At 39.5% G+C, this 12,984-nt stretch overlaps 1 protein-coding gene across 1 annotated transcript in view; it reads right to left on the minus strand.

The window, feature by feature from the left end:
• slit1b (slit homolog 1b (Drosophila)) overlaps positions 1 to 12,984 on the minus strand; it is an 82,209-nt gene that overhangs the window by 11,050 nt on the left and 58,175 nt on the right. Inside the window, exons 20-27 of the mRNA XM_086294782.1 lie at positions 12,755 to 12,921; positions 12,441 to 12,579; positions 11,327 to 11,395; positions 10,400 to 10,471; positions 7,567 to 7,638; positions 7,253 to 7,324; positions 3,005 to 3,168; positions 59 to 183 (exon numbers count right to left, since the gene is read on the minus strand). Coding sequence (XP_086150908.1) covers positions 59 to 183; positions 3,005 to 3,168; positions 7,253 to 7,324; positions 7,567 to 7,638; positions 10,400 to 10,471; positions 11,327 to 11,395; positions 12,441 to 12,579; positions 12,755 to 12,921 — 880 coding nt within the window. The remainder of the gene's footprint in view (positions 1 to 58; positions 184 to 3,004; positions 3,169 to 7,252; positions 7,325 to 7,566; positions 7,639 to 10,399; positions 10,472 to 11,326; positions 11,396 to 12,440; positions 12,580 to 12,754; positions 12,922 to 12,984) is intronic.

Consider the following 12,984-nt stretch of genomic DNA (forward strand, 5'->3'; position numbering starts at 1 on the left):
ACAATACAAACTCAAACTCAAACTGCAACAAGCAACACACACACACATAGTTGCATACCGTGAAGCCAGACTTGCAGACACAGGTGTACTGTTGTGTGTGGTGGACTTTGCAGATGCCCTGGTTCTGGCAGGGGGAAGACACACACGGACTACATTTGGCCTGAACAGATGACTCCACCAGACCTGATTTTACACAAACATACACAGCTGTAAAATCTATACAAGTCATTTTAACACACATGTGAGGCACACATGACAAATACACAAATGTATCAATCACAGGCAAGACGCAATGACCAATCCTAAATTTAGAAACAAAACATTTATGTTTTATTTTTCTTTAATTTCCAGATATAATTATTTCTGGTGCACAGTCCAGTGCACAGTAAATGGATACATTTATTTATAATGAATTATTTTGCTGTTAGATGAATCAATCAGAATGAAACACATGTATTTCTTTTTAAAGAAAAACATCTATTATGTTGTGTCTGTTTTTTGTTTTTTTTATTTAAACTGCTCTGCTTTGGCAAAAGCCTGAGGAACATTTGTATTCTGGTGTGTTGGTTGACATGACTCTGGTTTGAGCACACAGGCCAGAGTATCTGCATCTGATTTATAGCAAGTTTTACACATATGTGAGATACAGGGTTGGGTTGGACTGACTACGTGATCATTCTGCAACGCGGCAAAACTTGAGGTGCAGAACAGGTTTGTGTTATGTGAACCCTGTTGGGATTATAAGGCTGTGACACAGTGACTAATTGGGTTCAAAATAGATCCACTAACAGCTGTGACAGACGCATTAATAACCACTGTTTATTAATGTAATACAAAAAAAAAAGCCTGTCTACTTTATTATTTTGGATACTCCTACTGTTGTGTGCCAGCATGACAAGTGACAAATTATTAAACGGTTGCTTGTTTGCACTCTTTACAGAAGTGACATTTCCTACTATGTGCAAGACTCGTAAGAAGTGAAATGAAAAATTGTTCCTGTGCAATGACAAGAGAAGCTCCACCCTGTTTGCAAAAGGCTTCACAGAAGGTGTGAGAAATAATTAATTAGAGTGAACCGCCACAATAAATTTTACAGTGCAATAGTATTTTAGAAATACATCATTTAAAGTGTTAATGCACACAAAGTCTGATAGGAAGCCACTGAAGGAAAATTCACACTATGTTCACACCAGAAAGAGAGTGCGATTAAACCTCTGGGCTTGATGATGTTGGGGCCTCTTTTCTTTTCGCCGGTGCCATGTTTAAATTAAACTTTAACTCCGTGCACTCTTGTTTACAGCAGTTGCTGTTCCTCTTAGTAACTTTGTTGCCTTTTATTTCACAACTTTAAGTCAGTAGTTTTGCTTTGTTTTTTGTTTTTTTGATAAGCAGAAAAAGGCTAGAGAAAAACATAGGAGAAATCTGAATCCCTAACCTCTATCCACTGCTTTACAAGTCATTCAAAAGTCAAATGTTGATTAACAAATAAAGCCATCTGAGTGATATTACCAGCTGATGATGATTAAATGCACCTTCTTAACAACTTCTTGTTTTAATATTTGTATTAGTATGCTTCTGCTCTAAAAGATAAACAACAAACAGTGAAGGCAAGACAAATGCAAACAAATTAGATACTCCAAGAAAGGAGATTAAATTAAAAACAAAGAGTATAAAATTGCAAAGAGAGATAGGCAAAACCTCTAGAAACAGATTAAATAGACATTAAAAGGGCAACAAAGGCATAGAAGGGATTTAAAAATGACGAATGCTGTCAAATTTCAGTGAGACGATTATTTCACCAGGGGCGACTTCAAGATTTTTTGATGTGAACAGGTTAGGGATGCCCCATGGGAAATCACAAATACACTAAGCAATGAGAATTGGCTTAACATTTTTTCAGACTCTTGTGTATTCCCCTTTGTCCTAATACTGATGGTATTATAGCTGAATAAAGGCGGGAAGATGGTTTTACATTTACTTATATAAAAGTAACAACACCACAGTGTAAATGGTGGTCACACCAGATACTGACCGGTTCTGGGTCCCCAGACCCCCAATAGCGCAAAAAAACTGCACATTCCAGGGTGGCCTTTTGTTGTGGGCAGTCTGAGGTACACCTGTGCACTACTCATGATGTCAGATCAGCATCCTGATGTGGCACACCTGTGAGGTGGGATGGATTATCTCAATATAGCAGATGTGCCCACTACCACACATTTGGACTGATTTGTGACCACTGTTTGGGAGGGATGGTTATATTGTGTATCTGGAATGAATTTTAGGTCTCTACGTCCATCCCATGGGGAATGGGAGCAAAAACAAAAGTGTTGCGTTTATATTTTTGTTCAGTGTATATACGGATACAAAACATTTATTTTTTACTACATTTAGTAAAAATGATAATTATTCTTTTTTTTCTTAAATCTACAATAATTAAAACTGTAATTGTGATTTTACTAATTTAATTTAACTCTAATTTAATTTTGAATTATTATTGCTCATTGTGGAATATTTGGTGTTTGTGAAGGCTGTGAGTCTAAAACAAACAGCTTGCCAGCGAAATTTAGCACATTTTTATTAAAGCAATTTTCTGCATACTTTAACTTCACAGTCAAAGACACGATCCACTATAGTGTCTTTAGCTGTTAGTGTGTGGGAGTAACAGCAGTCAACACCCTCTGAAGGTCAAACAGAAAAGAAAACCTTTCATTAAATATCATCTATTACGAAGCAACAGTATGTGGGCGTTGATCATTATACAAATTCAATTGCAAAAATCATATATGATGGAAATAGCCAATTAACTGTTTCTTTACAATTCACCCTACAGACAACAAATTATATTAGTGTTTCATGTGAACAGTTTTAGATTGAATGCTGAGCCAGTTTGGTGAAAGAGCAATTTTATAAACCAAGTAAAATATTTTATTCAGCTACAAAGTCTTATGAGATGCATAAAACTAAAGCTGCTGTAAGGTGCGCATGTTTTTCACTGCCAGCTTACCTACACACTGGAACTTGTCGGCAGGCGTGGTGAGCAGCAGCTTGCCCTCCATGCCGCGGGGGCCAGCACAGCGGGCGATACCAGGCTCCTTATAGCCGCTCTTCACCCACTCTGACAGCCACAGCAGACGGCAGTCGCAGTACAGCGGGTTGGCTCCAATTGCTCTGAAGAAATAAGCAGATGAAGAGTCCGCTCACTGATGGAGATAGTGAGACAGAAAACAGGTTTTGGAGGAAGGATGGGAGAACAGAAGCGAGTACACTGAAGGCACGAAAAGAGAAAATGAGGCAAGAGAGAAACTACAAAAGTTGGATTGAGTGGTAAGGTTTGAAGAGAAAAAAGGAGAGTGATGTTATAACGATGAGGTTTTAGAGTTTACACGCCTTTTCTAACAGTTGGAACGCTATACTAATGCTGGATTTAACCAGTTAACCGCTGCATTGCATCACCTCTTCTGTTGACCTCTGTTAAAGTGCTTGGTAGGTGAGGAGTCCAGTTCCTACATGAAAGTGAAACGTTATCCTCACTCTTGCTGGGAGTTTAGCTGCTCCACAGTTTGGGTTTTTTGTTGTTTTCTAATGCTCTGAATGTCAAAATGGGTGACAGATCTTGAGTGCAGGCACTGATACTTTATTTTAAAAAGTATTTATTTATTTATTTACATGTTTTTAATGGAGCAATGTTGCTGGAATGCATACAGAATACACCTTGGCACCTCCCTGACATCATGTCCACATGTGATAACCAAGGTGATCCAGGACTATAACCTTCGATTACAGCTTGTATTATTCCTAACTGCACATTTATCATTTAGCATTAATGATACCTTTGCAAAAACAGAAAAGAAAAAACACAATAGACGACACTTCCTGTGGCAGCTGACAGAGTTCAATCTGCCAAAGACACTGATGTTACACTTCTACACCTCCATCCTCACCTCCTCCATCACCATCTGTTACTCTGAAGCCACTGCCAAGGACAAAGGCAGACTGCAATCTGCCATTTCTCCAGGACCTGTGCACCCTCAGGATCCTGAGGCATGCAGATGGATTTGTGGCAAACCCATGGGAGGAGTATATTAACATTTTTACCCAGACTCTTCTCCCTACTTAAAGCATATTTTCTTAATACTTAATATTGTGGACATTTACACACTCCACAGCTGGAACAATTTGATCTGCCTGAATGTATTTGACAGTGCTTTCACATTCTAGTTGTTTCCGCTCATATTTACATTTATCCATCGTAGCTTGTTGTAACAGTCTCTCCCCATGTTAGGCTGCCCATGTGTGTGTAAACTAATACAGACTGATTCACATTCTGCAGACTTGTGTCTGTTTTTAATGCAGGGCTACCCAAGGGCCTGAAGATCACGACCACTCAAAATTGGTTTCCGCCTTGTCTCTAGTGTGGGGGGGATTTCTCTGGATTTTCTGAATCTTTTAATGATATTATGATCTGTAGGGAATGAAATCTCTAAATTCTTTGTAGTTTCACAGTGAGAATCGCTGCTGAACTATTGACCCAGGCACTCTTTACTGGTGAAGACTTTTTCAAATGCAGGTAACTCTACCTGTCTGGGATGCTCTTATACTCCTGCTCCTTGCTGATCTGTTACTAACCAGCTGTGTCATGTTTCACCAGGTGTTTTTTTTGTCAGCATTACACAACTGTTTCACTTGTTTGAGAACTAACAATAAACAGTTTAAGGTTTTAAAAAATGATGTCATATGTTTGAAATCCTTTTAATAATTCACTCTCACTTCAACACTATGCACTCCATATTGTACATATGTGCCATTTCTTTGCACAATATTCAAACTGCTGACCTCTGTATATTTTGCATAGATGTATACACACACACACACACACACACACACACACACACACACACACACACACACACACACACACACACACACACACACACACACACACACACACACACGTGCATGTACATCCTTATAATTGTACATATATTTATTCTTATAATTCTCACATTCCTGCTCTTACATCTGGCTTGTTTCTTATGTTTCTTGTATTTTTGCACACCACTGTTGCTTGTGACACTTGCATACAAGGATCTCACTCACATGTGCTGTACCAGTGATGTGACGTGACAATAAAAGTGATGTGATTTGATTTAATAAAACCATACTGAACCCTGCTTTTGTATAGATTTAAATTTTAGAAATAAGGCTAAAGCCATTTCATAGCTCACAGTAAGATCTGGAGTAATTTTGCTTTTAGACATTCCAGAAAGGAAATGAACCTGGCGTGATAACTTCCTGTGATAATGACAGCTTACTTGGGATAGAAATCTGAGAACTAGATTTTTGTCTGTTGACTGTGTGTATGCATGTGAAGAAAAGAAAACAGCCATTGTTATTTCATGTGACTGCAAGCGCTCTCAATGAATAACTTTAGAAAAAGTAGGATTATGAAGTGGGGAATGAAAGTATCAGGAGAATATAGCAGAAGAGAAGACGTAGAAAGAGGGGATTAAAATGAGTGAAAACAGGGACGAATGCGCTGATATCAGAGAGGAAGGAGGGTTGACCTTTAACAAAATGCGCTGCAATATTTTTCAAAGCCACAGGGTGGAGCTCTCAGACCTCAGTGCTCACACAGAGACAGTGTCACACATACTGACATGCTTGTGAAATTCTAAAAATGTATTCATATATGAGTGGTCCACTTGATAAAATAATTGGAGACAAATGTGGGATCAAATACTACTCAATGCAAAAATGTCCCCACAATGACACAGAATACGGTCAGAGCATTTCAAGTCATGTGAGAGAAAAGTCAATTCTTATCAGTCGATTAACCTCCTAAGCTCTGGGCTTTTTTGTTTTTTAAATTTTCATCAGGAAAATAAACAAAGACTTCAGGTTTAGCAGCAGCTTTGCAATTGTAAAGCCACAGTGAGCCTGAAATCTCTTGGACTCTATGGCTCAGAAACACTTAAAGAACAATGAAGACAATGTGTTACTAGCCCACAGTGAGATTTAAACACCCTTACAGCAGTGAACTGTAACACTCATGTAGTTGAAAATGTAAGAGAAAATCTGCAATTCAACCAAATTCAATGAAATGGAAATGAAAAATAAAATCTGCTTCCATTTTGGTTTTGGTTTTTGAAATAGGAAGCCTCTTCACTCAGAATGTCACACGCATATTAACGTGTGACTTGTGCTTGAATACTAGATAAAGCCTGGACCCATTATGGGGATCTTTAGGGTGACGGGGGTTCTTCATGTTGTTTGTTAAGACTGCATTGTTCTAGTACCACATCATCACCACCACCTTATCCATGACAGAAAATGAGAAAAATCAGAATTGGTGCAATTCAAAATTTTCTGTAGACCTTACTGGGGGGTTTTTAAATGCAAAATGTTAGCTATTATGTTTCAGGTAGCGCACTGCTGCAAATTCACAAAGGATTCAAATGCAGGCTCTACCTCAAGAAATTAAGAAATCATCACAGAGCAAAGCTAAAGTCGGTTTCTGCAGCGGAATAAGTGACGAGAGATCACTTTACAGCCCAATTTGTTCTCTTTACATACTGGGAGTCAGCAAGGTCCTATTGCAGAGATGATGCCATGCTTCAGAAGTCAAAATGCCCCCCACACACACACACCTCATTTTACATCCTTTTTGCTCACATTTAATCATCCTTCTCTTTCCTTCCTTCTCCTTCTTTATCTTTATCTTGCCCTTCTCGAGCCATCTCCATTTTGCCTCTCTTCCCTCTATCCACTATCTCTGCAGATCATCACGTGTAATACTTGCATGAAGATGATTATGCTGTATATGCTCTCTTTCTCTCTCTCTCTCTCTCTCTCTCTCTCTCTCACACACACACACACACACACAGGCCTCAGATCAATAGAGCTATGGGAAGCAATGGATCTCTTCAGCTAATTAAATCCAGCAGCAAACCACTTCACTTGAAACCACTCATTCTCTGGGAACTGGACTTTATCTGAGTGGAACCATAAAAGCAGGGAAATGAACATGCATCTCTCTCTCTCTCACACACACACACACACACGCACGCACACACGGACACACACACACACACACACACACACGCACACATGGACACACATACACATACACACAGACCTCATTCTGTCAGTAAGGACAGACCCCACTCTCCTACTGTTGCAGCCAGTTGGTGCTGTCATTGTGTATGTACTGTAAGCCTGTGTGTGATGTGTGACTGCATTTATAAAGACTTACAGGTGAGACAAGGAGACCACATCACTGAAGATACCCTCCTGCAGCTCAGAGATGTCGTTGCCATGGAGAGAGCTGGAAGACAGATACACTTACGGGTCAGAAAAGGTTATAAATAGTTAAACTGAAAACTCAGTGACCACAGTGACTCTGACAGCAACTCTCATTCACCTCAACAACAGAGGGACATTTAAAGTCCTAAAACAGATGATGGCTTATTATAAAGCGAAGAAGTTACAGTGATGTGGTTTGGCATGTCGCACGTATGATACTGTGTGTGTATGTGCGTGAGCACGTGTGTGTGTGTGTGTGCTCACAGCAGTCTAAGCGAGCGCAAGCCACCCAGTGCCAGAGGAGGGATACAGCGCAGTTCATTGTAACTGAGGATCCTGGAAGAGAAGAAAAGATCAAATTAAATGCAGCAGAACCAAAGATGGTGTGTGTTTTACTCCACAATGCAACCCACACAGCAGCAGTTGGTAAAGTCTGACTGCTCTTGCAGTGGAAGAGGCTCCAGCCCCCTGTGACCTTGAACTGGATAAGCAGTTAAGAAATTGCATGAATGCATGGATATAAATTGCTGCAGCACTGGAAGTTGAACGAGAGTGAAATTGAAGATTCACAGACAGGTCAGACAGACCTACATTCCTATCCTCACCTATGGCCATGATCTGTGGGTAATGGACTAAGAAAGAATAAAATTGCAGACACAAGTGGGAGAAATTAGCTTCCTCCACAGGGTGTCTAAAGCCACTGCTCCTGCAAATCAACATGTTTAAGTAGTTTAAGTAGTTCTGGCGTGTGACTAGGATGCTGGGGCTCCTCAGTAGCCTGTCGGTAAAGCCCTGGGGCAGGCCAAGGACGTGGTAAAGAGATCTTGTCTCTCTGCTAGTTTGTGAACGTAGTGGTTTCATTCTGAAAGAGCTGAGGGCAGTGGTAGAGGAGGCCTGGGCATCTCTGCTTAGACTGCTGCCCTGTGACCCAAATAAGTAGTAGAAAATGGATGGATGAATGGATGGACAGTGACAGTTTGGCTGAAGATTTGGAGTCTGAACCCTCTAGCCTCAACTAGAGACGAAGAGTGGAAAACAGAGGTCTGGGAAGATTGCTTGTTTTGAACTCCTTTTAACTTTTCAAACTTTTCACATCCACCCAATGTTGACTCCTGTGAGTCTACTTGAGGTGCTTTATGAGATGTAACACATTTCTATCTACCTTTATTCTGTTTGGGACCTTTAAACAGACTTTAAGGCCTAAAATCGGTTTGCTTTCAAAAAAACCCCAAAACAAAAATCATTTCATTGAACTTCTGGCCACATCCTTGAAACATGGTGTGGAAATTCAGTGACTACATCTTTTTTCGATGGCCTCCAAGACTCTTTCTCTGGCCACAATTTTCTCTTAGGTTAAGATTTCCACTTTGTACACAAGCAGAGTAAAAATGTGCTGACAACTGCCATGTCTGGTTTTTACAACCCAATGACCTTTCCTCAGGGGTGAAATAAATATTTTTAGCACCATTAGTTGGTCGACTTTAGGTTTTTCATGATTTGGGAAGAAATGAACATTTGAAAACAAGCATTTTCATTTTAACACAAGAAGCACTACAAACAATATCATTACATTTCATGTGTTGCAAACCAGAAGAACGTTTTGTTTTTAGAGTTCACAATATTACTCTTGTTTTGCTTTGTGTGAAGCAAAGGCTCCAGTGTTGTGGCAGCCTGGGGCATTCTAGCTTTTAAAAATCTGTCTCTCCAAACGCACCACATTTTAAAGGGGTTACATCTTAAAAAAAAATAAAATAAAAGCAACATGGTAATCTCACAAACCCACTTTTCTTTCACAATTGAGCACAGAAATCCTATCAAAGGTTTAAAACGAGAAAATGTACCATTTTAAGAAAAATATCAGCTCATTTAGAATTTGATGTCCACAAAAACATTTCAGAAAAGATGGTGGCAACATAAGGTTGGAAACACAAGTGGTACTAAAAAGAGAAACAGATGGATTTTCCAACTAACTGGATTAACTGGTAACATGACTGGATATCAAAGTATTTCAAATTATCAGAAATTTCTGTTTCTGACAATTTCACAATAATGTTCTTCAATGTAAATTTGCAAAGACTTTGAATATCACATCGCCTTCAGTACATAATAATTTCAAAAGATTTGGAAAATCTGGAGAAATCTTTGTGTGCATGTGACAAGGCTGAAAAATGAATTAATTGGATGCTTGGGACACTACACTAGAAACAGGCTTAATTTTGTCATCACTGCTGGGCTTGGTCAGTGAACACAGTTTTCTTTGCATGAAGGATAAAGGTCTATAATGTCAAGGAGAAGATGTGATGTGGTAGAGATGTGGTATGATCCACAATCACCACTTTGTTCTCTGGACCAAAGATCATTTAAAATGAACTAAGGAAAAAAACTGTTCCGTGGTCAGAAAAATCTAAATTTTGAATTCTTCTAAAATAAATTTGGGTGCTGTGACTAAAGAGAAGAGCTATGTCTTGTCATCAGCAAACAGTTACAGGTCTGCGTCTCTGACAGTATACAGGCGCATTAGTACCTATGGAACTGGCTGCTTGGACATGAGGAAAGGCACCATCAATACAGAAAGATACTTTGCCTCAGTTTTTTGAGTTTGTTTTTTATTCCAGTGAACTATCAGCATTAAAGTTGGATTCTGGGTTTAAATTCAGACTCCTGAGTGCATTTGGGTCCACTTCCTGCTTCCCCGACAGCTGACCTTTGACAACCATGGCTTCATAGTAGAAATGCCTGAGTGCTGAACTGGCAGTCCACATGTTTAACAAAGGGAAAAGACATTTGGAGCATCATGAAACCCAATATGACAGTGATCACAGCTACAAAAATGGCAACTTTCCCAGAAGTCCAGCAGCTGCTCTCCTCAGTTTCCACATGTTTACAGACAGACCGGACGCTGCACAGTAATAAACAGATTTATTGCTGCCATCAAATTTACAATAAGCTAATATTTTTCTCAAAGTGATTCATTTTTTCAGCATTTTGTTTTGTAACAGAAGTGATTTAGTGAACTGACATCTTTCTGATGCCCATTGTGTGTGTGCTGATTTGTCTTGTAACACTTGACCAAGAACAGTTGTGTGTATGAACTCACAGTGTGGTGAGCTGGCTCATGTTGGAGAAGGAATCATCAGACAGGGAGTTGATTTTATTGTTGCTCAGATCACTGGAAAGGCAAAGGTCAGTTTCAGTCAGTATACACACAGAGTACTGCAGAGGTCCCACTGCACAACACATACAGGCGCAAACACACTAGCACACGTACTGTAACATAGTAACACACAAAACTAAAATGCTGCTCATTATTAAAGTGAACCGATCACATCATCCTCAGCTGTGTGCGTGTTTTACTGAATTCACTACACAGTCTACAGCGCCCCCTGCTGGATGACTATACAAATAGAAGATGCTGAGCACAGTTTGCAGCTTTTTTTGTAACAACTGTACAAGTGTTCAAACATACAAAATGTGCAACCTTATTCTCAAATTTCCTTTGAAGGTTTTGATATTACTGTCACATGTTCTTCATAAAACTGTAAAAACTATTTAATTCATATTTGGTTCTGCTCTGCAACCAGTGTTACTTTTGCTTCTTCTTTTTGGCTTCTGATTTCAGCTGCATTTCTAGCAGTGTGTGACTGTCAGGATCATTTAGTTACCATGGTCTAAAATGTGCCTCAGTCTGTGTGTTGAGAATCTTTGACCGTCCTTTGTTTTTAAAAATGAGGTACGAGTCTTCGGCTGTTCACTGGTCACTATCTAAACCTCAGTGCTTCGCCTAGAATGTAATGTTCCACAGCAAAGAAGAAAATAGCAAGAGTTTGTGCGTCAGCATGACTGTATATTACTGCATTAACCTCTTCACTGTAGTAGATGTTTTCATTGGTGGAAGAGAAGAAAAGTGCTTTCACTACCAACATGAGAGGCTGTAAGCATGTGTGATAGCAGATGTAGCTGTAGGTAAACTGAGTGTGAGGAGGCACGTGAGGATGAATGAAGGATTCAATCAAGTGTTTCTTACACAAGCTGCAGGTATTTAAAAGCAGGTAACTCTTTGGGAACGCTGGTGAACTGATTACCATCCAGATACCTGAGGGGACAAAACACAAAGATCTGTTGTGCATTTCTACAGAACAATAATAATGCACAGAGATTATCAAACAAATTCTAAGATAAGGTTCTAAGTTAAGGATGTCAAACTCACAGGCACACTTCGATCTTCAGTGAGCCAGACCAAAGAAGCTCGCTTAACTATGCATTAACGACCCTTTGTAAAAAACAGACATTTCTATTCTAGACTGAGAAAACAGGATGTTTTCTAATGGTTTATTTATTGATTACTTAAATAATTTGATGTAGTATGTATTGGCATGTGTGAGGTTTTTATCAGTAGGAACAGCTGTAAAACAGGTTTTGAAAATTCCAAAGTTTACGTCCTCCTTCACAGTTTCCAATGTCATCCAGTGGACTGGAGTCTTTGCCGGGCCACTTCTGGCCTCTGAGCCTTGTGTTTGACAACCTTCTTTTGGTTGGTAGATGTAAACAGTAAAAGGGAATAAGGTCAAATAAAGTCAAGGCTAAATAAAACTTTTGTTTAGGAGCCCTCACATACTTCAACATCTGCAAAAAAGCCTGTTTGGTAAATAACATCCATGCAAATACGTGAATAATTCTGACATAATTACAAAGTCACAAGGTTCCTGATTTTTTTCTGGCTCAATGAATTTAGTTAATTTCAGGGAGACACTTAATAATAAGAAAACCACAATTGCTATAAAAAGCCTGGTTACTACAAAAAAAACAGTGATACCACAGATAATTCACATAAATGTTTTGTATATGCTTGTTTTACACTATAAATCTGTGACTCTATTAAGTAGAATCAATTACGTCTCCAATTTATCTGCACTGAAAAAATGAAGCTCATTTCCTTTGTTTAAACTTGAACGAGCCAGTTTAGGGCCAACACAGAAGCTGGCAAGACTGCATTATTTACTATGGCTGTTTTTAATTATTCTATATTTTATTTAATATAGAATTGCGATGCATGCCAATTTTAGTGAGTTTTGCAGTTTAAATGTTCAAAGCAAATTAAGAAATAACATTTTTTGTCTTGGCCGTGCAGTCAGACTCACAGTTCAGTGACGTTGCGGGGCAGTCCTCTAGGCAGAGCCTGCAGATGTTTGTTGCTGCAGCGCACAACTGTGTCCATACAGGTGCACTGGCTGGGACACTGAGGCCCTGGACCACAGCTGTTGTCCTCGAGCACAGCGCCTGAACAGACGGGGGGGACGGGGGGGGCAAATTTCACTTAACAAACAACAACCTTTCAATGGCAGTGCTTCTCAGAAAAAAATTGCAAGGCGTGATAACTTTGCTGTCATGCATTTTTAGGCGATGCTTGTTACATTTATTAGATTTCTGCTTATAGATAAAATGCCAATCATACCATCCTCACAACGGAAATCAGGCACAGCTACATCCTGCAGTGGGATTTCTCGAAGAAAAGCGGGCCCCTGACAGCGAGGATTCCCTGTCACGATTCGCCGACTTCTAAGCCACGCCCCAAACCAGGACAGACGGCAGTCACATTTAAAAGGATTGGCCAGAAGGTTTCTAATGGGCAAGCCGACATGGTAGGTAGGTAAGATAAATGGAAACAAACAGAGAGTGTGTCTG

This window comes from Aulonocara sp. 'chitande type north' Nkhata Bay, linkage group LG6, assembly GCF_057382095.1.
Source record: "Aulonocara sp. 'chitande type north' Nkhata Bay isolate Kocher_YH1m ecotype deep benthic linkage group LG6, A_spYH_male_GT1.1, whole genome shotgun sequence".
NCBI lineage: Eukaryota > Metazoa > Chordata > Actinopteri > Cichliformes > Cichlidae > Aulonocara > Aulonocara sp. 'chitande type north' Nkhata Bay.